Here is a 26,810-nt window from a genome sequence, read left to right as displayed (position 1 = left end):
CCAACTAAAAACTTTGCATCCAACACACAGAGCAGCCCTTAACACAGGACATCATGGCAAGAATCACTATCAGTGGAATAATACCAGTGCCATTACCCAACCCAAATGTCCACTTTTTTGGGTAAAAAAAAAAATCAATAGTTACTTCTACAAGGCAGGCAGGATTTAGTCCTGCTGACCAAGAACATAATAAAAGAGATTTTAAATTTACATAGAGCTCAGTGCAATCATGAATCATTTGGATAACTCACACAGCTGTTTGGCTAACAAAGGAAACCGGAATGTGGATGTGAAGCATCACCACCAGCCGGAGGATTCATCACAGGAACCTTGTTTCTTGCAGAGAAAAACTGCTTTAAAAGTTACCTTTTCTCCTGTGATAAGTGCCTTTGTAGACAAGCTAATAAGAAGCTCTGAGTACATAAATCTATTTACAACCACTTTAATTTCTGTGTTATAGTGCTCTTTAAATAAAGGAGGCAACCAATGTTGTCTTAAAACTGTTCCTAATTCAAATAAATTTTAAATCAGCATTTAGACTAGGAAACACCAATGAAATAAGAAGATGAAACAGCTGGGTCTGGCTCTGGCATCAACGCTGGCAGCTTCCTTCCTCCCTCGTTACGGGCAGCGAAGAACATGCATGGCACCAGCACATCAGGACATAGTCACGCTGTTAATGTCAGTTACTCCCCTCCAACAAGACAATTTCATACTCATATACTACTTTCCCACTTTATTAATCACAAAGCAACCCATTTTGCATTTACTCTGTGGTGCCAACCACACTAAGAACTAACTCACTCCATTCAAAAGGCCACATAGGCTATACCAATGCGCACGGGCTTAAAATTTACTGAAGTCTCCTGAAAAAGGGCTGAACACCATTCTGCTCCATATCTCTTTGCTTTATTATAATGCTCTTTAAAAGATGACACTGCAGTTCAAGTCGGGTACCACTCTACAGAACAATGAATAGTGTTCACCGAAATTGCCATTCCTGTGAAGTTCACAAAACACACATCAGGAAACTTAAAGATACAGTACTCCATACTGACCAAGATTCTGCTGGCATGAAACATGAGAGAGGGCTCTACAACTAGAGGTCACCAAGCCATTACAATCAAACTCTAATATAATGGACACCAAAATGTTTCTTGATTTCTGTTTAAATCAGCGCTTGATGATAAGTCTTTCCTAACAGGGCTACTGAAATTTAATATTGCCAAAGTAAGGTGAGAACTGAATTACCTTGGTAGGCTGCTATTCTCCAAGAGGACCACTGTATCTTTAAATGTATCCTGGATTAAACAACAAAGGTTTTACCTACACTTGTTAAATTATTGCACAGATCATTACACTGATAAATACATTATGAACCCATGGAATGTTACACAGTCCGGCCTGGAAAATAAAGGCAGCAGCATTATCCTTGAGGTCTCAACCATGAGGGAGAGCTGCCCAAGCACTTCTTGAAATGCTATAATTATTAACAGGTTTCAAGACACAAATGAAACATTTTAAAATAACCCCTAATTCCTAGGATTAGGTTCCTGGTTCAGGAACACTCTCTAAGTCTTTCCCTCTTTTGCGAGTGGCACTTAGTTTGAGTTTCTTGAAGTTTTTCTTATTTCAGACTACCTGTAGGAATCCAGCTGCTCCGTATTTTCCAAAGTTGAAGCCATATGAAGAAATAAACCAGTTTGAAACACTAGGGAATTTAAACCAAACACTGCAATGTCCAATTGTTGCAGTCGTCATTTCACCTTCAGCGCTTTCTCCTGGCAATTTACTTGTGCGACTTAAAATTGTTAATACCTGGTGTGGGACTGAAAGGAAAGCGGAGCCCTGTTCACCCACCGAACAGGTGAAGCACACTGTCACTAGAGCCTTGCCAATCCACACGCTCACGCAGATTCAACGGCCGTATCTTCACTTCGACAGGCGGCCTCAGCTCCAGCAGGCTGCACTCGATGCCCCTGAATACAGAGCTTGCCATCAGGCCAAAAAAAGAGGAATCAGGGAAAGGAGGGGGGAAAACAAAAAGGTCAAATTCATAAACACTCGCTCCACGCATGCACCTTGATTGCATGCGTTCCACCAAACTGCAGAAACTTCCCAGTCATCTACTCTGAAAAAAAATCCTAAAATCCAATACATCAGAGGCTTTGCAAAAGAAAATGCCCTCATTTCATCCTCTCCCCTGGAAGACACGGTAAAACGTTCAGATTCAGACAAATCATAAAAAAATACTGATTTTCCTGTCAAACTGAGACCAGCTGGTATACTAGGTTTTGTGGCTGCAGTTACACTTTCTGCCATCATATTGGTTTTTAGTACCTTCTGTTAACACCTTTCTGGGAGTTGTAGCGTTTTGCTGCCTCTCTACAGAACTGCAAAAGGAGAGATGGCAACTGTTCTATCACTGCCTCCTCAACTGGAAGAAAAATCGTTAACCCAAAGCTTCTGCCTGAGTAGGGCCCTGGCTATTTAGTTTAATTTAGAACATAAAGTCTCAAGAGATACAAAAATAAAACCAGAAGAGCAAACAAATGGCTCGTGCCAATTGTAGCTTCAAGTGACATACAAATAAACCAGTTTTCTCCCAGGCAAGCCATACAGCTGAGGAGAACGTACACGTCACAATACACTTGATTGAATGGATTGAAATAAAGCTTATCCTGCTACGAGTTATTTCAGGAGGTTTATGAAAGAAAAACTGTAATAAATTTGTACACAGGAAGCTGAATCAGCTTCACGTCACTCCAGACAGACACCTGCAGTCAGAACGCGCAACCCATGGGATGCGTTTTGCTGTCACCGCGACTGCAACACTTCACGAAGACTAACCGATAGTCGAGGACTGGGCAGTGCCACCGCACAGACACCACACAGCACCGCCACCAAAGTACATGCATTACAGTTCCGTACTGGGCAGCAGACAAATGACAGGTAGGCAACAGAGGTGTATGCATAAAAATACAAAGTTACGTTTGACATGCAATTAAGCTATGACAAAGGTATATTTGGAACTGGAGAAAATGCAGAACAAAATCCTGGTTTTACAGTCAGGCTGTAAACGTCTGCCAACTGTACCAAAAGCAGCATCGTAAACCAAGATCTCTCATGATTTCGGCACTTCCAAAGCGTCGGCAACAACACCTTGGGTGCCTCGCATGGCTCAGCTTGGAGTAGTGCTTGGGTGGTGAGCAGCACCGCATCCTGCTGCAGGAGATCAGAGACCACGCTGTCAGCAGAAGCAAGAGGGGAAAAAAAGAAATACTGACTCTATAGGACAGGGCTAGAGAAGACTAGAAAAATATTTTGCTCACCACCTGAAAGATCCTACTAATAGAAATACAGAATCAGGCTATAAATAGAGCTACTTCTACTTAGACTTAAGCCTTTATAAAATCTGCTACTTTTCAAGCAATTCATGATTTTCCTTCCTTGTTGACCTCTTGATATGACTATAAGCTCAAAAACCTCTGTGAAGAGAAAAAGAAATGAAGCATTACTTAAGGTAACTTTGACAACTTAGGTTGGTTGTTTGCTTGAACAAATATGTTTAAAAAGAAAAGGCTTTTTAGGTATGTATTAAGATTTACAGGGTCCACAGTAAAGAACTCCATGCTGGTAGTAAAGCAGACTACACAATGACATCAGGATTTGAAGTTTTCAAGCGAGCTGATTGTTTTCTGGCTGAGTGTACATTTACAACCCACCCCTAAAAATAAAACAGGATACGTAGGACACCTTTGTCATTAAAATCACAATTCTTCTGGAGAAGTTATGGTTTCTGTCATGCAAAGTAATTTGTTGGATCAAAACTGAGACATAAGTGAATCTTCTATTCCAGTCCTTAATGCTGACAAGGAGTTTCTAAAGTTTCCAAAATAGTGTTTCTTTAACAAGATCCAGGAAAAAAATGTAGAGAAATACATGACAGATACAGTTGGCCATATTAAAGATTAATTTGGAAAACATCTGCTTAATTTAAATTTACTATTAAATCCAGACATTTACTCATCTTGAAAAGGGCTTGCTGCCAGCCTCTCTCCTCAATGTTCTCATATTTTCCACCCATTTTTTCTTACTGGAATCTTTCTTATAAATTTGTTTCACTGCCAAGTTGCCAAACAGCTGTCCAAAAGGCCATAAGCAGCAGAAAGATTTCATTTTTATCAGAACAGATAAAGTAGATGGGTAGAAGGCAGCCAGACAGAGAAAAAGCAGACCATATAAAATACTCAAACTGGGGGAAGGGCGTAGGTAAGGAAGAACACCACAGCTTTGCATTTCGCCTGTGCGGGAGAGCTGCACTGGGCAAACTCTTCACCCACTGAGCAAGAAGGGCAAGAAGAGCCATTCTGGATGCCGCTTGATAGCTTGGGTCAAAACTATGAGTTTACACAAATAATTACCTAGCTCTAGATTCCTTAGTAATTCTAAGGGGAGAAAAGAAGTTTTAAAAGACTAAAAAAAAAAAAAAAATCTCATGAAGTTTAAAAAAAAAAAAGCTCCAATAAAAAGTATCTTAAAGACCATCCTGAATTGCCAGACTTAATATGGTCAGAGCAATCCATAAAGCATGTGAACTAGATCTATTCAACTGCAGTTTGCTTATTTAATGGCCATCTTTTCAAGACACACCTTGTCCTTTGTTTGCATTAAACACCTCAGGTCATCTCAAATTACATGAGGACTGGATGAATACCTATTAACCTACACATGCAAGGTTGTGCCATGAAAGTGTGCTTGCACTAATTTTTTTTCCTTTGAATATTCATGTTAAGAAAATCGCTGTACCCTGTACACTGTCCTTCAATAGTGCAAGGAGAACATAGTTATCACTATTCTTTAAAAAAGGGAGAACCACCTTTATGTAATAAAAGATTCAAATGCTACTTTTTTTTTCCCTAAACCAGGATAGAAGAAAGAAGAATGAATGGGAAGCACAAAAGTAACAGATCAGTAAGGTCAACCAAGATACTCCAGTTGCGTGTAAAACTTTCTCCCCTCAATCAGCCAGCATACCCCCCCTTTCCTAGCTGTACAAAACAGGGTTAACAGAGTTCTACCAGTTCTGGTTATCCCACCCATCATCAGCTGAAGACGCCTTTTTCGTTGCCTTAGGAGGTTTTTTGGTCTTGCTCTCCCCTCCTGCGTTTTCCCAGTTGGTCTCCCAATTTTCCCAACTGTCGCTGTTACTGTTCTTGTTGTTGGAGACTGTTCCTGAGCCCCACACGTCCCAGCTATCAGAGCTCTTCTTCTCTGTGGAATTGTCCACATAGGTCCAGCTCTCGCTGCTTGGAGATTTTTGAGCTTTTGGTGGATCTGAGTTGCCAAAGGTCTCCCAGAAGCTTTGATCTACAGCATTGTTCTGGTAGCCCTCCCCTCCACTGTTCTGGTAGCTGTCTCCCTCAGCTGGTCTTTTATGGGGGGGGTGGAAAAAGGAAGGTAGAAATAAATTAGTTATGACAAACATAAAACTAAATGACCACGAACAAAGAAATCGATAATGCTACTGCCCTTTGCTTAAACAAAAGCTGAGGACAAAGGCAGAAGAACTAAATGCATTTCTCCAAATTGCATATGCTTATCTTTTAATTCACAGATTTTTGTTAACAGCCTTAAGCACTAATAGGCCCAAGGTTGGGGGTAGGGCAGATATGCATTTGGAAAAAAATGAAACAGAGAACAAAATAGTGCACCACACCTTGGCTTTAACAACTGTCATGAACAGTTAGACTGAATTCCTCCTGTATGTAATATCATTATTCTGTCTTTGCTAGTAGTCCTTTTGGGGGACTACTAGCAAGGACAGAATAATTTCTTCATATTTAAAAATTACCTGCCACTACTATACTGCAGAGGACATACAGGAGATAAAATTATGTGTTTAAAGAGACACAGAAAATAATAACAAAAAAAATACCTTTCGGAATTATCATCTGGTTTGCCAGAAAAAAAAGTGGTGACGTCTCGCCATCCCTTACTTCCAACTCCCTGAACCTAGAGAAAAAAAAGACACTCCATTCATCTGGACTGAACCAACACCTCTTCCAAGTCTAACAGCAAAAGCCACAACACATTCCTCCAATTGTTCTGATAAAGAGAAAACATTTCATCGGAAAAGCTCACTCATAACTATGAGTATTTTTGGTAGGAAGTTACGTGGTTGATGTAAAGAACATATATTTGACAGCATCGTGCTGCTGGAAGATGTGAAAAGTACGTCAAGTTCAGCTTTTTCCCAGATCATCGTCAATAATAGCTTTTGAATTTTCTCCTAGACTTCCTTGAGAAAAATTCTGGAATTACTCCTTATATAAAATTAAACTTAATGACAGAACTGATGTTTTGATGTTACAATTCATGTAATTAGTATTTACATTTCTACTGTTCTAAAAAACTCCTTCCCCCTCATTTCATCACTGCCCATGTAAAAAGAGGCCAAAAGCTGAGTTCCAGAAGAAACATGACTGCTAGGAGAATCCCTCGGGGGTTATTATAATGGACTGGAATTGTAATAGAAACACAAATTCTGAAGTGACACCCATGGAAGCACTATTCTAAGTCACAGATACAGAGGATGAATCCCACAATTCAGACAAAGTTGCTAGGCTTAAACAGAACAGGTAACATCACTTAATTTATCCAAATATTCCCAACATCTAAGGCACTAAGCTGGTACATGATAGAGCTTGCAGTGCTGACCTTCACAGTGCTAGAAAGACAGACCCTCCGAGGTAACACTGTATAAGTTATCAAAATAGGTATTAGATTGTGCAGCACTTCTGTACTTAGCAGCTGTAGAGAGCACTTACCACATTACCAAGCAATGACAGCAAAAGAAGATAAAGAAAAAAGGTACAAGACATTAGTAAGTTTAACCGTACAAATATAACGCAAGCTGTCTCCATATTCTCCAGCTGACATTTTCTTTTTGCATTTGGGACGCCGTCTGTCTTATAACTCTACACCATGCCCTTGATTAAAACTGTTACATCAGGCCTGTATTGCTTTTTAACACCCCAAAAGAAGTACTGCATACTGAAAATTACACTCAAAATTTCTGTATTCAACACAAGCAGAGACTAAAGCTGTGTTTCATTTTCATTTGCTTTTGTTTCATTTTCACTACAAGCTTTTCATAAGAATATGGAGACTGGCTCACTGTTTGGCCTCCTGGAAGGCAGGCAGGCCACTTCATACCTTGCTGGCCCACTGTGACACCCCCATGGTGACCTCCTCAAATATTTTCCCCTCTTTCACCTACATGAATCAAAGTATCGGTAATTAGTCATAAAACTAAGCATTATTGAAACCTTAAGACAAGCTAAGTTGTGTGTAACAGCTAAAACCAAAAAGTGTAAAAAAGACCCAAAGTGAATCAAAATATACTTAAGTCAAAGCTACTAAAGTGAAGAAAATGACAAAGTCCATTGATGTCTAATGGAGTGAACCTCAGTCCTTTGAAGTTTGAGGAAGGTATCATTACACTAATAATGAGCATAAAAACACCAGTACAAAAAAAATGTGCAAACATGATATTTTATAAATATATTTTACTATATAAAAAGATTTTGTTTGGAAAGATTAAAAATCTATCGGATCCATTTTATTCTCTGTCTTTTATACATGCTTATTTAGACATTAAAAGGGCTTTGAACTTTGGTCAACCACAATAAAATTGCTGTCTTTCACCAATTAATAAGTGGCAGCTGTTCCAAAGCAGATGACTTTATGTAACCATGTATGTGCCAGGCAGTCATCACTAAATGCTTATTTCAGAAAGTAACACTTACTTAGAACTAACAGCACAACATGCTAAGGGAAACAGACCTTTTCTCTTTCTTTTTTTTTTTTTTTTTTTAAATAGAATGCAACCTGCCTCATTAAATTGTCCTACAAAATAAAATCAGCTCAAGAAAATGCACTCTAAAAATAACCCTGAAAATAATGCATCTAAGCACTCTGAAATACGTTGTGAATAATTCTAGGGAATAGGAAATCAATTAGAGTCTTCTCCTGTGATTTGAAATGCTATGTAAAGAACGTTGAATTAATAAAGGTAATGCAAGAGAAATTATTTTGTAATGTGATTAAACCACCCTTTTCAAACTGAAAATTAATCCATATCCCAAAGTAGTGGCACTGCTTCTCTTACGAGAGCAAAATTAGTCTGCTTTATCAAAACCAATGTATTTTGGGAAAAGGTACATCGGTAAGTAGAGCACCACATTCTCAGAAAAGACTTCATCAAAATTTTGGAGCTGATCCAAAATTCCAGAAGCACAGAAGAAATGCATGCCAAATGGGAAAGGTGTACTTTTTTTTAACATATGAAACAGGAAGGCAACATTTGACACTAGGGAGAATCTCTGACTAACATTTGTAGTATCAGCGATCACTAGTCACTTATGAGGACTGCCTTGCTTTTTTTTTTTTTATGCCCACTAGTTGAGTATCTGTATTTACTCAGGTCGGCATTTGTGCTTTCTTCCATCTGGTGTTGGAAGTGCCATTAGCCTCATGGTTTTGGTCACTAACAATGGTAAAGGGAAGATGAAAACCTGCTTCAAACTAGTTTCCTAGAAACACCACAGTAACTAGAAAAGCTAATCAAAATGTTACTTTAGACCATGCTTTGCATATGAATGCATGCAAAACTTGCTTTTAGCTGACTACCAGAATATTCTGAACAAATACAAAATAAAGGTTGCAAGAACATGTTACTTCTGTTGATAAATTGGCTCCATTCATCTTAAACATATACTTTGCCCCAAATTCTATTGCCCCCGATGAGGCAGCAGATGAACTACAGTGGCTCAAAGCTGAACTAAAACAATGCTGGCCAATAGATGGGTAAAACACTATGAACTTATCACTCAAAGATACTACTAATAGGGGTTTTTTTTTTGAGAACTTATTTTTATATCAATTTATGGTGCATTTTCATCTTGTCTCATCTTCCATTATCGAAAGCATGAAATTTATAAAATAGTATCTAACGGGGAAGAACGTAACAGACTCTTGTGGACATGGGAAAGATTGCTGGAGGGAAATTACCCTCATTAAGCTTTCTTTGGTGGCATACTAGCTTTGAGTTACTTGATGTTTCCCATTTGCTACTGTGTTAGTAATATGAAAAAACAGAAGGACACACCAACGAACTGGGTAGTTGTGGCAGGAGGAAACAAGCACTCCCTAAGTCAGCGTAACCACGTTCTGCAAGTAATTCACTAGTTTCCAAGTTACCTTTTCCTGTGCAGGTTTGAGAACATTTTCATTTAATGTCTGACCTAACTCTGATGCCTATTTAAAAGCAAAACAAAAGAAAGTCAGTTATATTTTCCTTTTTTTTTTTTTTTTAAAAAAAAAAAAAGAAAGAAAACAAAACCAAACACAGCCAACATCTTCTGCAGGCTAATTTTTCAGCAGTATCTCCAAAAACACGTGAAACCTTAAGCTTTGATTCATACAAGCAGGATGAGCTGAAAAGCACACACAGTACAGTGCTGCAGAAAACATTAAAAGAAAATAAATTAAAAACAGATGCACATGGCAATAGGCTGTTGGAGATGCCCAGAGCCCAAGCAAAGACTGACCTTGCACTGGAAGCAGAAGCAACGGTTCAACCAGCAACAGCCTGGAAGACAGGCACCTTGCTAATGCCTGCAGCTGAGTATTTGGAAGAACTGACCTCATCCACTCTTATTTTTCCTTACTAATGGAATTACTTGTAGATTTAGATCTTTCTGGCCAATTTTTCACCAATTCTTCTGTCTTGTAGTGCTGCTATTGTCATCTATTAATAACAGCCTAATTGTTTCTAAGAAATACACAAGAGGCCTAGCTGTGACAGAAGATTTTTGTAATCTTTTTTTACAGCTCCAGGTTTGCAGGGAGAGAAAACAACGAACTTCAGAAATCTATTGCAATCCAGAACAAGATGCACAAGGATATTGCACTTCAGAGGCATCTTACAAAAATGTAAGCCCAAAGCGTAAGTCACAAAATTACTTTTGTAAGATGATATTGACACAGACAGCAAGGTTTGCAAATGTTTCATGTGAAATCATTCCTTTCCTTACTTCCATTATAAGCTTTGATTGATTTAAACTTTTCTTCAGAATTGCCGTATTATACCAATTACCTTCTGAATTAGCCCAATTAATCCAAAAGGGCCAATGTGCTTGCGAGACAAACATTAGTCCTAAACGTTAGCAGAGACTAATGAGGTTTCATTTCCTAAGAGTTTATATCTTAGTGCTAACATTGGTTAGGGTGTGAGCCTTCATTCATGTTCTTCCTGGGGATGGAGCACCTGGAGCATCTTCCCTCCACAGATTCCCAGGTGTCTAAAAGGCCTTTCCCTTCGCCAGAGCACTACTAGGATCTCCCCTCTACCCAACCACCAGCATCTCCAATACTTCTGCTCCTTACCAGCTCAAAGGTTATTTGAGAAGGCAAAGGCAAAAGGTAACCCCATTTGCACCTAGTAAGAAACGTAACTGCAAATCACGAGGCTTGTTTCCATTGGAAGTGAGGCTACAAAGTGCTTAAAAAAAAACAAGAAAGGGGATTTTTCATCTTTAAAAAAATCCTTCAGAGTCTACTAAATCTGGCAGACTGTTTATGTTCATAAAGAGTGTAATGCAGTAAGACTAACAGTTCAGGTATGCTAAGTGAAGTCTTTGCTAGAATTCAGAAGAATTCTCATATTATCCCATTTACTCAACCACATAATTTTGGATACAATTGTGTTTCCATCTGAATCGCTTCCTCATCTTTACTACTGTTGACTTTAGGATAGCATCTTAACCACCATTACAAACACTAGATAACAGCGCATTATTAAAGAGTCTGCCTCCAAACAACATGCCAGGGTAGTTCTTGGTATACTGCATCCCTGGATCAGACATGCAAACAGAAATCCTGAAGTCATCTGTGTTTATGAAGAGCATGGACAAGAGTACAGTATGTTTTCTGAGAGTACAGACCTTGGATATCTCTATCCAATTTAACCTATTTTAAATAGGTTTGAAAAAACATTACTGTATGAAACACAAAACATCACTCTAAACAGGTCTGACTTGGTAAAAAAAAGAAAAGACAGCTCAAGAGCAAATGCACATATTGAGCACGAACAGTGACAAGGAGTCCATGCACAAGAATATACGGGAGGGCGTTACCGGCTCTGGCTGCTGCTTGTAGCCCCAAAACTTTACCCAGACAGCAAAAGAGAAAGAGCAAGGAAGGTAGAAGCAGCTTTTAGCAAAAAATTGGCAGCATTTTTTCAAGCAAGTTAAGTAGCATGAACCTTTACCAATTTTAACATCTACTGACAAGACAAACAGTGAATACGTTTGGTCACTGGAGAGCAAATGTACTTTTAACCAATATATTACATCAAAAAGATGCTAAATCTGTTCTACAGAGCAAAAGATCAGATGTTTCAGGAACAAAATTTAAGCTTCAGTAACACAGCTTAGACTCTGGAGCACCATGTTGCTATGGTTCTTGTCAGTAGGTATGATGAGCTTTTACACTTAATATTATATTTACATTTGCTAATAATAGTAAAGGAAGAACAGTTTTCTAAAAGGGAAACTGCTGGAAGGAGTGAAAGAGCAAGAGTTGTAGAACACTTAGTTTTTCTTACATAAGCCAAGCAGCAAATACTTTAAAGCTTCCAAGTATCAGGTTCAGGTGCTTTAACAAGACATTTCTGTTGCAAAACATGCGCAAGGTTGGCTATTTGTAGTATTAACATCCTACTGCATACATCTGTTTGAACACCAACACCTGCAGTTCCACATCTGTTTTGAGCAATAGCACCCTACGCATACAAGAAAGCATGCCAGGCTAATACAAGACATAGTTCAAAGTAAAACTCTCTGTATCATATGTTAATACATGTAAGCCCTCTCTCACTCAGAACTTTGGTACATTAAGAATACTTTTTTTTTTTTTTTTAAAAGACCACATTTTTACATCCGAATTTTAAACTTTTCCATGCAAACAGATCTTGCGTATGTCAGAGCTCTCCGTAACTCAGGTCTGACTGTCTCTATTTTAACCCCAGCTTGAAAGAGAAAATGCTTTTGTAATTGCTACTTTTTAAATAAAAAAGCAAATCAATTTAATAACAATATTAACCAGTTCACATTTGTAATATCTTATTAGGCTTTCGCAATGAAAAGATGGCTTGCATTATATTATATCACCAAGAAAACTACTTCAAGGTAAACCACGTTTAAGGTTCACAAAAATAAGAGTATTTTAAGTTTGCAAGCATGAATTAAAGCATTTCATTGTACTGCCTCTCCAATACGTGCAACAGTTATACAGAGCAGAGTATCACTGTTTACGTCTTGCTTAATTTGATCCCTGCAGTTGATTGCAATTCCCATGGAAATAAAAGCTAGAACCTAAAAATTACTGTTCACCACGAAGGAAAAACATACTGGTCTGTTGATGATCAAGTCCTGCGAGAAGCAGGGAGTTGAAGACATGATGATCCTTATGGGTCCCTTCCAACTTGAGACAATCTATGATTCTAAGTCTAAATCAATCGATGCAGGCAAATACATGACATTTAAAGCCAATTACAGTCAATAAGACAGAGCTAAATCTATAATCACCTTTTGACTTGCTTGAGATCCAAATCTGGTAGCCTGTGAAAGAAGCAAATACATCCAAGTTTACTAGGAATAAAACCTTTGATTTTTAAATACACATATTAGAAATGATGCATGATCCTCTCAAAGATGAATGGATCTCTGACAGAATTTCAGTGCAACAATGAATTCCCATATCACCACCTCTGCCGTTCCAGATCACTCTGCAGAAGCATTGGTCTTTCTCAACTTACAACAAGGGTAAGAAAGGGTCTTCAATATAGAGTAGACCTTAGTGAGCCAATGCAGATGAGTAGCAATATTTTTGCCTCATGATGTCACACAAAGTAAAAGGTAACTGCTACGTTCATGAAACTAAGCAAAACTGAAAAAAGTTGTAATGCATTATTTTCACTAAAATATTTAATCTCTTTCCATCATCATCTATGTAAAATATAATACATTTTTATTTCCTCTGGTTTTAGTCTACAGTTAGTCAAATCACTGTCACCTAAGTGTGCAAACTTGAAGAACACGCAAAGCGTGAAGACCATGCCTCAGTTTTTCCCAAAGCGTCCCCTCCGGGCACAATTTCTGCCCAACGAGATTTCTATTTAAACTTACAGAAAAATGCTGTAGTTACAGAGAAGTCAAATGACAGAAAAAATATAAAACCATCAGCAATTTGTAACTTGGTATTATATTCCCGTTGAAGAATGAAATTCGGCCTTATTTGGCGTAGACTGAAATTTCTGCTTTAGAAAGAATTTTTTTTGTTTCTCAAGGGAGTATAAAAATGGCAGTTTATTTCTTTCTTAATGTTTACATTCAGTGGATAAATTTACAAAAATGTCCATCCAGAAACATGAAAAATAGTTAAGGCAGAGATCTGCATTCACTGTGCATCTATTTCATATGCTATAGGCAAAGATACACAAAGAGCACAGTTTAGTTTGTCTTGGTAATACTTTTAAAGGTACATCTCTATTAGAACACTAACAGAATCTCTGAGTTTACAAGAATTACACTGAAATATATTTTGTTTACTTACACCCTCTTTAGCAGCCGAGGCAATCTTGCTTGCTCCAGTTGTAAAACTGCTCCATCCCTTTAAAGAAAGCAGAATGTCGTAAGCTATGTGTGAATAAGAGTGAATAACCAAGTGCTCACTATTACATGTCAAATTAAGTCAAAATGTCCTCCAGTACAGCTTGTCCTGTAGGCATAAGAATTACTTGCTAGTAAGAGCAAAAATTATAGTCTCCCACTTAACTGTAACATAGCAATGAACTTCCACTATTTGTATCAAAATGGCTGCAATATGAACAAACCCAAGTGCTTCAGGTGTTATTCTACTAAAAATGGCTACATGAAAAAAAAGAAATCCCTCCCCCAGTCAAGGCAAGTAAGAGAACAAAAAAAGACACTAAAACCTTAAAGATAAAAAAATTTATCTTTAAAAGCAAAACAAATAAACCACCACATATTTAGGTTGAGGGGACATTTTTTAAAAAAAAGCAGCAAAAAATATTTTTGCCTATACTTTTGAAGTCTCTTCATTAGTGTCCTTCTTGTTCTGTGCTGACACATTGAAAGATAATTATGTCACCATTAGCAGGAAAGGCAAAGTGATGTGTCTCATAGTTTTTATGCTAAGCAGAGCCTCAAGGGCCTCAAGACAAACCTAAACTGCAATTACATCTGTTCTTTACAGAATGAGTTGGATAGTGTAGTCGGTGTGAATTCTACAGAAAACATTCCTGATATATAACAGCAGAAAATAATGTCTATACATAAATGTAGTATGGGTGGGGAAAACCAATCATACGCACTGGAAGAAAAATTGGTTTCCTCACTAGGATGACTATGCACGCAAATATTCGGTCTCACTGTAATAAATGACTCAAAATTGTAGTATGTATCTGTGGTCACAAGAGGGCATTTTAATCATAAGTTTCAATGAGATCATGTATTCAAATAATGATTGACAGTAACTTTGACAACACGGTGTCATCTCTCCTGTGTTGTCTTAACACATCTGCAGTACATTAGAGATGTGGTTTCTAATCTGAACTCTCTGGCCTATAATCTATGACACACCTAGAAAATATTCAGCAGACCTACATTAAGCACCTTGTGGAACCACCTAGAATACAGTTCAAAGGCTCAGGCATTGCTTTTTTCTATTATGTTCTAGCGAAATTATTATATATTTTTTAAACCAAATAAACAATGGAACCTGGTGTAGATATTTAGACTGACGGGGCTCTACAGAAGACTACTGGCCACTCATCCTGGAAGAAAACCTTACTGTATTTCAAAGTGTCTCCAAATCCCAAATATTGTTCAACACTTTTACTTTGCAGCCTATCAAAGCACCAATATGTCCCTGACTGGCTCCGACTTTATTCCCATTTTCCTTCAACAATGCATCTTTCACTATCTCTACTTTAATCGTGACAACTGTTCGACCATATGCTGTTATCTCTTCACACCCTGCCACAAATATTTCAAATGTTTCCATCACTGCTCAGGGCTTCTGGCACCCATGAACACACACATTTCAGTTGCTTTCCACTGAACATACCCAATATGGTTAATCTGTTTAGAGCATCACCAGCCTAACTGCTATTCCCAACAGGTAATAACTTTTTTTTACCTTCCAAACCTTGTTGAGTATTAGTTCTTAATCCACTGCTATATCCTCATTTCCTTATTTCTATGAACTGATACCAGACATAATTCCTAAGTTTTGCCAAAGCTTCTCCTTTCGTCTTGCCTTTTCAAGTCCACTGGTATTTTCTTCCCTTTTTGAGAATAAAAACATTACTCTACATCTTCCTGTATCTAATTGCAGTCTATAGTTTCTCTTCTCTGTTTATATTCCCATAACAGGGGAAAAAATAGAGGAAAATAGTAATTCAGGTCACAGCAAGCTTCAAGCATTTCCTTACCGAGTACAATGAAGACATAGCATTATTCAGGAAGTCATCCTCTTTTTTCGGAGGGTTTACTGTGTTTCCAAACCCCACATAGCGATTCTCTTGGCCACTACCATAAGAAAATTAATAAACAGTAACTGTATTAGCATGCATTCGTTAAAACCGTAGAACAAAAACTGAAAAGCCTGCAAGAATGACAATCATTTAACAGACTTTAAAATACACCTGGAAAAAAGTCCTAAAGCACCTAGCACCCAAAATACAAAGCCACTTACTTCATAAAGACATAACACCAAAAAGGATACATTGGTGAATCCTTGCAAATTAAAGTGTCCCCTACGCAAGCTAATGTGGTCTTAATGACCCTCTGGGTTTAACAGATCACTGATATCAGAAGTCTAAGTAAAATCCTAATAAAGCGATACATGGAAATGAGAAAAGGAAAGAAAAAAGAAAACAATGTTATCTTTATAAGTACCACAGTTTAACTAAAATCACTTTAAGATACTATATACACTAAAAAATCCCTATCTGTAGCCCACCACACTAACATTTTGAGTTACAAACATTTTTGTTACGTAATTGCATTAAGAGGCGCTTTCCTTCATCTTACCCTTTATCATATGTTATCAAAATATCTTTAATAGCAAACAAGATGTCACTGTTAACTAGTAAATCAGGATCACAGTTGTGTAGCTGTAGTAAAACAGCCTGGTCTTTGTTATGCTAGAGGGTCAGGCACTCAAAGAGTTAATAAATATTGCATTACCCTTGGTAGGAGTTGACATCATCATTTAACCAGTCTTCAAAAGCCTTGTCAGAAGAGGCAGTTGCAGCCTGAGATTGTCCAGCAGAACTACTGAAATGAAAGATTTAAGAATCAAACTCCGTAAAGCAAAAACCACTAGCTCAGCAGCGTAGCTTGACATATATCATCATAGTTCAGGTGCAAAATTGATTATTTCTTTTGTCTGTCAAGTAGGGAACTCTAATGCAACCACTAAAAGCCACTGGAGTATTTAATGAATAAAGCAACAGTAGAGACACACACACAGACAGTGCTACTCAGACTCCAGCTAGCCCCTGAACTTGCTGGATGATGGCCAAGCATGAAGCGCTTGTTCGCTTGATTTACAATTGCTTTTTCAGTTAACTTGATTCTTTAATGCAAAGAATAACAAACACTGCATGCCAAAGCAGAAAAACAAAACTGCTGCGGTCCAGCTTTGATGCTCCCATTAGTAATTAGCCCCATAAGGAAAAAGTCTGTTTCTTCTTCTTGTGCATTCAGTCACGAACTGGAAGAGCACTGCAGTTAAGGCAAGGCTGTGACACACGCTGTGTGACTGACACAATGACTAGTCTCAGGTGCATTACAAGTCAAGATAAAAACAGCGTGGCTCATCCTCTGCTCTTGCTTACTTGTCTCTGCCATGGTTTAAGATTCAGGTGGAGGAGGTGGGAATTATTACAGAAATTAAAGCCCTGCTACCTCACATTCCTTAACTTCAGCAAAAGAAATGCTTGCTCAGACAACGCCATAAACAGTATAAAACCAGCAGACATTTATACATTGGGTTTTGATCCTGCTGCTGCTACATCAACATGAACATCCCATTGGGTAACAAGACTACATACCGATGAGTGGAAGAGAGAGATGTTTTAGGCTGAGGTGGGGTCCAGTTCCTGGCAGGAGAAGTTTCAATGGACCACTCCTTGCCTTCAGCTACTGTAGCTACCTAGGAGTGGTAGGAGAATAACCAGAATGCTAGGTCAAAGTTTTCATACAAGTCATACGCTGGTCCTGTTGAATGCTGGCTTTGTTTCAGGCAACTGATTTTAGGCAACTTCTTCAAACAGGCAAATTTAGTTTGAAGAAGAAAAACTAAATTAAAGAGATGTAAGCACTAAACACAGAATAACGGAGGAACAGAAAGAGGTGGATTTATACTCTAGCATAGTGTGGATGAAACATATACACAGAATTTAAGTCTTCTCTCTGCCTCCTTCGAACAAAGGACCTGAACTTCAACTCTTCACCCCATACCGCTCCTCCAATCCAAGTCACAACTTCAGCAAGTTAATATAAAATTTCTGAAGGCCTTGCCACAGAAAACCACACACAAAAAACTTCAAAGCTGCAGGGATATCCCAGTGAGCGCAGAACGTACCTTCTTACCACCTCCATGGCACGGTCAGCATAAAAATACAGTACCCTTTCAAATCTCTAAGTTCACGAGTTCAAGTTGTTTGTCATTTCATTTTTGGAAATTCCAAACCTCCAGGAAATGATAATGCCATTACAATTACTAATTTATTTGTTTATAGGCCTGCCAGTATTTGGCAAATTAATTTGCCATTTTATTACTACCTACACAAAAGATTTACCGACAATCACTTTGGATAAAACAGTATTGCTGAAGTAATAAACTGTCTACTGTGGACTGGGACAGCTCCACTGAGTCACTGGTTGCAACAAATTGCAGCAATGAAAATCTGAGCCGCCTCAGCTAAATGCAGAAAAGAAAGTTTCTAAAGAAAACTCTTAGAAGAGCTGGGAAGAAGCACTTACACCTTTCAAGAACCACTGCAGAGGTTCAAAGGCTTGCTACCTTCCCTCCCCCTACTTCAAAAACAAGTGCTTACAAAGTACTTTGATATTTTCAGATAGCAGGGGATGAGAAGACAGACACAACTGAACTTACCTGATCTCTAAAAAGAGCTGCAGCTTTGCTGTTGTACTTCTCTTGCATTGACCAGCAGGGATCGTAGTCATCTTGAGATTCCAAGAACTCTCGAAATTTGCTATTACCTCCAGCCTTCATTTTCTCCAGCTCAATATCCTTCCATTTGTCCATAGTTACAGAACGCACAAAACTGAAAAGCAGTTTTAAAAAAAAAAATTAAAATCACAGCTTGTTATGATTTCCTGCTATATCAGCAGGGACGCACACACAAAAAAAGAAGCTTATTGCAACCTATCTCGAAGGTTGGGAGTATAAACATGTTAGAGAAGACTCTCCAAGTATAGAAAGATGGATCATCATAAGAAGGGGGTCAAATCCTCATTGAAGTAAGCTAAAATCATGCCACTTATTGACACTTAAAGGAGGCAGTTAATAGAATGCAAGTGATGGAAAAAGCTGCTTTCTTCAAGTCCAGAAATTAACCTAACCCACAATATAAAAGACACTTTTCCCATACTTCTTTACACTGCAATTTTCTTTCCCTGTCTATTTTCACAGTTACACTTAAATGACCTGCAAGGACACCTCCTGTCCCACTCCATGCATCTGCTCATAATGACCACCAGGTACTGACAGCTCAACTGTTTAAAATAGCCTACTCCTTGACCTCATCCCATGGCATTAACGACTGCAGTTAGCATCTCAACTCTGCTTTGAGCCATAAATTCTTGATACTGCTCATTAAACTATATTAAAAACAAACAAACAACCCAAGCAGTGCCCTATTGTTAAATACAAGGTCACTGGGGCAAAAAAAGTGAGACATCATCCTCAAGGAAACTTTTTAAAACTTGTATCTCGACCGATTTCTTCCTTCTTGTCCCTAAAGAAATACCCTTCACCATATCCTCATCTCAGTAATTTCATTTTTAGTTTCATGTAACATATGGAATAGTTCCAAACGCTCATTTCCTATGCAATTTCTACTCACTAATGAGCTTCAAATCACCCATTGAAAAGCAAAGCACATACTTTTGAACGGCCTCCTTGCTCTGGTGATTTTCCTCCTGGACTTTCTCTCCCTTTCTCATTTAATAACTATCCCATGCTCTGCCTCTATTATATATACACACACTGTGAGTCTCCAGAACACGTAACAGTTAGTATTCCATGGATTCCCATCTCAGTTGAGCATGTTTCTTGGAAAAAACAAAAACTATAATTTATATTACAAAAAAAAATATCTCCTGAACAGAATAAAACTGTTTTATACACTTGCATACACTACAGAAACATTCTGTAAGCATACTGTGACTTTTTTTGCTCAACTCTCAAGCTGCTCTAGCACTACTTAATTTTAATCAATAAAGATTATACAAGATTAAAAGAATAGAGTAGTGCAGTACTACCAAACACCACCACACAACCTCAAGATGTAGCTAGAGACACTGCTTTCTAGAACTGGGCATAACAGCTGCACTGGTGCAGCACACGCCCCAACGAATTACAGACAAGACACAGAGAGTAAAGCTCACTTTGGAGGGGAGCAAGAAGCAAAACTACCAGTGAAACGTTGGAATTGAGACATTCTATACCCTTCCAAAACAATACATTCTGTTCACAGCCATAATGCAACCTGAGGTAACCAACTCAGTACATTGTCTGCTTGAAAGGCTGACCTGAGGTGAACTCCCAAGCCTCGGTGTTTTCCTGAGCACTCAAGACAGATCCAAATTCCATAGGTCACACTCACCCACTGGGGGTTAAACGCACCACATTCAAAACAGACCTGCGAGAGAAAAACAATTATCTCTAACACTCAGCCATCACTTGTCTGTGTGAAGTTTTCACAGTACAGCTTAAAAAGTCTAATCATGAAAACGTTACATGCAGAAAATAATTTCAGAAGGGAGAGTTTTTAGTGTTTGGAAACACCTTCCCTGACAGCGTAAGCTTCCTTCAAATATTTATTTATGCTGCATGGAAAGAAATACTCATTAACTTGCCTGACTTGGATTATAAAAATTACTGTACCGAGCACCAAAAACCAGTGAGGAAATACGGATGAGCAAACTGAACTAATGTGCAAAGAATTCAACTTGATTTCATTTCCATATTACCTTGAAGGAGAAGAAAATAACCACACTGAATTCTTGAGGTTTCCTTGGCAAAATAAAGATGCAACATTTTAAGTTTGGAACATTTATTCAGTCATACTATAGTTTGGCAGTAAATGATAGCAGATCTAAACAGAAGTTTTTCTTAAAAATAGGTTTATTGCACTGTGTGATACAGTGCAACAACTTATGTTTTTATGACTGGAATCACTATTCAAGGTTTAATGCATTGATATAAATAAAAATGAACATGTCCATGGGCTATCACATTTCGGGTAGCATATAATCAAGCTACTTCAAATAGACCATTTTAATTAAGCTGTGCCCAAGATATCACTCGTTCAACAGACTCCAGGGGTTACAGCATTATCATCATGAGAACTTCTGAAAGACTTGTGCCAAATATGCAGCAAGGTATTATAATACATATATGAATAATAGTTACTGGAACGAACATAAGTAAGATATCTAAATTTATATGTTACCATTAGCTAGCCATACTAGTGCTATAAAGACAATAGCTGTAGTAGACTGCAATATACATCTGGAGTAGGTAAAAACAAAATTAAATTCTACAAAATTAATCTAAAGAAGATTATAATTTTCTCACATTGTTCTCATCTTGTGCTCGGACTTCCTTGAGAACTTTCCTTGTTCTTGGACTTGCCATGATTCTATAAAGGGAGAAAAACAAAAAACCTAAGTCATATTCAAGGATTTCGTATTGGTAAGCTGTTCAGTACCTTACAAACACACCTCTATGAAAAAGAGCTTGCAGTCTAAATCACTGAATCACAATCAATTGCAGGGGGAAAACAAAACACCATAAAACCCTCAACCTTACTCTTCCATTTACTTTGTACATTTTGGGGGATTTAGTCATCTTAATTCATTCATTGGAAAGGTGTAATTCAACCATAGCTGAAAAGGGGGTGGGGAGTCATAAACATGGAAACTCTTCTATGGCATGTTTTATCAAAACAGACTCCTATTGATGCTGCTCCCAGACCCACCCGTGACCCTTCTGAAAGCGCTTTATAATCATGTATGATTACACGGGATCACATGCATAGGACTAAACAGTCCCAAGCAAAAAATAGCAGAAGCTCTTACACTAGATAGAGAGTGTCAAACACATTGCTAAAAGAGCACTTCACTAGAAGATACAAAAAAATCGTGATTTTTCAGAAGTATTGAGCTTGCTCAACAATTGAATTCTAAGAAAATAAGGCAATTATTGGGACCTTTTACACAAAATAGAATTCTAATTCCAGCAGTCATGTCTCACTGGCAAACCACATCATCTTACTCTAATTTTTACAAACTACGAAATGCAGCAGCAGGGAGCAGTGTCAAGCTACAGATAAAATTCACATTAAGGAAGAAAAAATGTGACTCACACACAGTACACAGCCTGGAAAAACTGAAAGTACACAAGACACTCATGATTAAAAGAAATACAGTGCAGAGTGCAGCAGAAGACTGCAATTTAGGTAGAAAAATGAATTCACGTGTCCAACTACTTTAGTAGTACAATATTTAAATTAAATTTAAACAAATAACATCTCTTCTTCCTTTCTACTTGCAGTCCATCCTTTCATTTCTACTCCAGAAAACCAGCTTCTAAGACACAAAAGTCACCAGGCTGACCAGAAACCGCACCAACTACTAAATGTCAAGTTTACTGGTCAGTCAAGATACAAAGCAAAAAAATAGCAGGTTGATGTCTTCATCAAATACTGGTCTGAGAGGCAGAAATGCCTTTATGCAAGTCTTTGATAGTTTAAAGACTTACGACTGTTTAGTCAAATAGCACAGTGAACAAGTGTCAATAGAATTAACAATCTTGCAATAATTTTAGAAGGCAAATGATTAAGTGTTACATACAATTGCCGCAACCCAGTAGGGGATGGAGAGAGAACATATCTTAAATTAGAAAAGGAAGGCTATTTTAAAAAGAAAAATGCTACAGGTAAGAAAAGATTAAATTTGTATGAATGTGACGTCAATTTCTTAGGCATCTCTAAAGCCGAACAGCCTTCCTGTGAACCGCAACCACAGCAGTACAATAAATACACTTATACGCACCACTAACTAAGACAACATGATTCAGAAAGAAATAACCTCAATATTGCACCTACGTATTATCACTGTTAAAAGCAGAAGTGATTTGTGGCAGAACTCACTGTCTTTTATCTAAAGCACTTATTCCTTGGTAAACATCCTGTTGACAAGCACTTAATTCTGTGTAATTTAAGGGACAGTGTCTTCACTGACATTTAGAATATGCTACCTTTCAATCTTAATTAATTTGTATTAGTCAAAAACAGATAAGTTGTGAAAAAAAAGTGGTTTAGACTGAAAAGGTTACTGCAATTATTGGTGAGTAAAACCTTCCAGCCATTCTGCATCAAATTAAAACCAAACAGAATTATTTTTATCAATAATCAAATGGAAATTGTGTAACTTTCAGAAAAGGGAAACAAAAGTGTGCCAAGGGTCCCCTTGTATAATGAAACACTTTCTCCAATAGCATTCCAGTAACAACATTTTGGATGTGTTCCTGTGCAACCTGCTCTAAGGTGACCCTGCTCTGGCAGGCCGGTTGGACTAGATGATCTCCAGAGGTCCCTTCCAACCCTATGGTTCTATGATTTAATTTTATATAACTTACTCATGCACATGTGAGGACAGAGATAGCACTACACATAAAACATGTTTGCTCATATCCTAGACAGACACCATAAACACATTTACACAAATCGAAGTCCACATCTTCAATTCCACTATTTGTCACTTGCAAGATAAGGAAAAATTCTCCTTCTGCAGTACAGAAATTAAGTAAATAACTTAGCAGTAATAGCTAGACAGACAATTGTGCATACTTCAGGCCCTCCTTTTCGATGTTTTTGTTATATTCTCTTTGCATGCCAACTCTCCTTCCTTGGGGCTGTATTTCCCCAGCGACTTCTTGTACATTACCAAGAGGTTCCAAGGTCCCTCTCTTTGGCTTGCCCTTACTGCTGTCCTTCCTCTGCCATTTTTTCCTCCTTTTTCCCAAGCTGTTAAAGCAGGTTTTCATTCGGAATAACAAACAGAGGCAGACTATACGCAAAGGCCTTCCAGCCTCAGTGGCAAACAATCATTGCTGGAGCTGAACAGGAAAGCTTTTTCTCATTCCAATTCCAGGTGAGCCAGGAATTTTCTATAAAGCAGAAAGAGACATCCGTCCCACGACAGCCAATATCCACACCATGTCAGCATTTACATACAATACGAATTTCAGATCTCCAACTCCACGCTGACAGAGGAAGCAATACCCTTTGGGTCTGCCATTAACTGATTTATTTTTTTTATAAAAACTTTTTAAAAGAAAAGACTTTGGCCAACAGCAATCTGAACACATGCCCAGTCCAGAAGCACCAACTTCCCTGACCAAACCACATCTGTGTGATGGGAAGGCAGAGCTTCATCCACACCGTTTCATCTAAGAAAAGGAGGAGGTAACTCAGGCCACCAGCTTCTCACCTTTCTCTTCCTCACCAAATCACTTGGAAATAAAGGAAAAGGGGACAAGGAAAAAGAGTCACACTCTAAGCTTATTAATAGGTAATGTCTTTAGAGGTGCCTAGTCTATTTTCAACTGTATTTGCCCAGAAAGTTGTAAGCTATGAAATTTTCATTGTTTACCATGCAGAAGCTGAGCTGACTGGACACAGTGCTGTGCCACTGTGCTGTTTCAGAAGTAAATAATGAAAAACAACTGTGCAGACACCTTAAATAAACATGCATTGTTCTGACCTGATGGACATGAGCAGTAAAGAAAACGTTTAGTTTAGGAATAAGTTTTCATTGAACAATATAAATACTTTGGACTAAGGGTTCCAAAGTGGAAACAGACAGCTTCACAGAGACCAATCTCACACTCTTATTTCCTAATCTGTTTCCAGAGCAAAAACTAGACATGCACCATAGGAGTTTCCATGTTAGAAATTTTTAACTTGCTACAATCAAGCAAAAAAGGCAGAAGGGGCACAAGGCACTTGAAAGTGGAAATGAGCTGTAATAGGACTTTGCTCCCCCGATGTAGCAGCAAATTCACACAGCCAGCCTGTGAGGAGCTGTGCAATTCAGTGTATGACGATGAAGCGGGTGACGTGGTCTGTGTGGTATCATAGTCCTGAAGGCTCCCTGTGGGTCTTCCCAGGGCAGAAAGGCCACAGAGGCCTCGACAGCTGAAAAAAACACTGTGAACCAAATGTGATCCCGTCTCCGTGAAGCAGACTAAGTTCACTTTCAAATACCTATCACAGACTGTTGCATACTTTTAAAGCCGTGCAGTTTTGCGTACACAGAGGCGCAGCCGCCTTACCCTGAGCTCCAGAGGGGATGAGGAGGGCGATTTCTTCAGGCACACCTGCGGCGTCCGGACACAAGCCGAGTCCTGGAGGCCTCCCTCAGAACATGGCCCGATTCCCGGTCACTGCACCGGCCTCTCCTTTCTAGAAAAAAATAAAAATAAAAAAGAGATAAAATGGGAGGAGGGGGACAGGCGACGGTGAGAAGTTCAGGCCTCCGCCACGCCAGCTGGGCACCTTCCCTCAGGGAACCGTGCTGTGTGACAGGCCAAGAGGGAAGAACCGGGGCTGGGTCTGACAAGGAAGGGACGAACCGCCCCGAAAGAAGGGAGACAAGAAGGGGGAGGAAGATGAAGGGAACCGGTAACGCACCGGCCGTCCCTGACGCGGCAGCGCCGGTCCCGCCCGGCGCCTCACGGCGCAGTCGCTGCCACCGCCGCGGCCGGCGACGTTGCAGGGCCGTGAGGCATCATGGGAACCCGCCTTAACCCGCTGAGGGCCGGGCAGGGAACGGAGGTGGGGGCCGGGGATTCGGCAGAGGCCCCGGGGCCGGTCCCCCGGCCCCGGGGCCTCTGCCGAATCCCCGGCCCCCCCAGAGCCAGTTCTGAGAGGATGTTGCCCATAAAGTTGAATTATATCAATTTTTTCAGTCAGTTATTTCTGTGAGCTGAGCTGGCGGGGGGTGGTCTGAAACTGCAGGCCTGGTGTCGTAGAATCATGGAACAGTTTGGGTTGGAGGGGACTTTAAAGATCATCCAGTTTCGGCCCCCCTGCCCTGGGCAGGGACACCTCCCACCAGCCCAGGTTGCTCCAAGCCCCGTCCAGCCTGGCCTTGAACCCCTCCAGGGATGGGGCAGCCACAGCTTCTCTGGGCAGCCTGCGCCAGGGGCTCACCCCCCTCACAGCAAACAATTTCTTCCTGATACTTCATCTAAATCTCCCCTCTTTCAGTTTAAAACCGTCCCCCCTCATCCTATGGCTCCCCTCCCTGATCCGGAGTCCCTCCCCAGCTTTCCTGGAGCCCCTTTAGGGACTAGAAGGGGCTTGAAGGTCTCCCTGGAGCCTTCTCTTCTCCGGGCTGAACATAGAATCATAGAATGTGTTGGGTTGGAAGGGACCTCTAAAGGCCATCTAGTCCAACCACCCTGCAGTGAGCAGGGACATCTTTCACTAGATAGGTTGCTCAGAGCCTCATCCAGCCTGGCCTTGAGTGTCTCCAGGGATGGGGCCTCCCCCACCTCTCTGGGCAACCTGTTCCAGTGTCTCACCACTCTCATAGTAACGAACTCCTTCCTAATGTCTAATCTAAATCAACCCTGCTCTAGTTTAAAACCATTGATCCTCATCCTGTCGCTACAAGCCCTTGCAAACAGTCCCTCCCCAGCTTTCTTACAGGCCCTCTTCAGGTACTGGAAGGCCGCTATAAGGTCTCCCTGGAGTCTTTTCTTCTCCAGGCTGAACCCCCCCAACTCTCCCAGCCTGTCCTCACAACAGAGGGGCTCCAGCCCTCCCAGCATCTCTGTGGCCTCTTCTAGCCCTGCTCCAGCACGTCCATGTCCTTCTTGTGCTGAGGACTCCAAAGCTGGACCCAGCACTGCAGGTGGGGTCTCACCAGAGGGGAGCAGAGGGGCAGAATCACCTCCCTCACCCTGCTGGCCACGTTTCTTTTGACACAGCCCAGGATACAGTTGCTCTTCTGGGCTGCAAGCATGCACTGCCGAGAGGACAATTTCCATCCATTGTTCTCCAGAGGTTACTCTCCAAAGGTGAGGGTGGATGGGATGGAAAAAAGGCCCGGAGCGGCTCTGTGGTGGTTGGAGGCATGTTTATGCTATCTCTAATTTCTTTTTAATCATCAACTGTAGTCAGAGAGCACTGCTTTAGCATTTACATATGAATCCCACAGAGACAATATGCTGCTCGTTTTCAGTGCAAATCCGAGGCTGGCCTTCGTACTTAATAAGGAGGCTATTATCTTACTATCAGAGCACGGGAGATTAACAGGAGCCATTTTCATTACCATTAATGGTAGCTACATACATCACCCCCTTGCATCAAGGAGAAGATAATGGGCCCT

At 39.6% G+C, this 26,810-nt stretch overlaps 1 protein-coding gene across 12 annotated transcripts; it reads right to left on the bottom strand.

The window, feature by feature from the left end:
- Positions 1 to 440: 440 nt before the first annotated feature.
- Positions 441 to 25,196, bottom strand: ARFGAP1 (ADP ribosylation factor GTPase activating protein 1). 12 transcript variants are annotated; one of them, XM_063349824.1, is made up of 15 exons: positions 25,106 to 25,196; positions 24,748 to 24,877; positions 20,986 to 21,049; positions 20,012 to 20,047; positions 18,277 to 18,448; positions 17,210 to 17,310; positions 16,341 to 16,430; positions 15,584 to 15,680; positions 13,681 to 13,737; positions 12,654 to 12,686; positions 11,202 to 11,231; positions 9,265 to 9,321; positions 7,219 to 7,278; positions 5,939 to 6,015; positions 441 to 5,432 (listed from the first exon to the last, which is right to left on the bottom strand). In XM_063349824.1, the coding sequence occupies exons 3-15, from the start codon at positions 20,994 to 20,996 to the stop codon at positions 5,078 to 5,080; spliced, it is 1,176 nt and encodes a 391-aa protein (XP_063205894.1). In that variant the 5' UTR covers positions 20,997 to 21,049; positions 24,748 to 24,877; positions 25,106 to 25,196; the 3' UTR covers positions 441 to 5,077. The 12 variants fall into 12 exon arrangements, with proteins under 12 accessions (XP_063205894.1, XP_063205883.1, XP_063205884.1 ...); XM_063349813.1 differs by having other exon boundaries at positions 442 to 5,432; positions 19,938 to 20,047; XM_063349814.1 differs by having other exon boundaries at positions 442 to 5,432; positions 16,341 to 16,427; positions 19,938 to 20,047.
- Positions 25,197 to 26,810: the final 1,614 nt, after the last annotated feature.

The sequence above is a fragment of the Chroicocephalus ridibundus genome, chromosome 12 (genome assembly GCF_963924245.1).
Source record: "Chroicocephalus ridibundus chromosome 12, bChrRid1.1, whole genome shotgun sequence".
Lineage (NCBI taxonomy): Eukaryota > Metazoa > Chordata > Aves > Charadriiformes > Laridae > Chroicocephalus > Chroicocephalus ridibundus.
This window is presented reverse-complemented; position numbering and strand designations above follow the sequence as displayed.

What these genes read in the sequence shown, in the direction of transcription:
- ARFGAP1 (XM_063349813.1), bottom strand. Translation starts at nt 21,045, where the DNA reads ATGGCAAGTCCAAGAACAAGGAAAGTTCTCAAGGAAGTCCGAGCACAA. An exon ending in CCTCGGCTGCTAAAGAGGGT is followed by an intron (nt 12,687 to 13,680) that starts GTAAGTAAACAA and finishes CTTCTTTCACAG; the next exon opens with GCTACCAGATTTGGATCTCA. An exon ending in TGTCACAGTGGGCCAGCAAG is followed by an intron (nt 6,016 to 7,218) that starts GTATGAAGTGGC and finishes TTTTTTCTCTAG; the next exon opens with GTTCAGGGAGTTGGAAGTAA.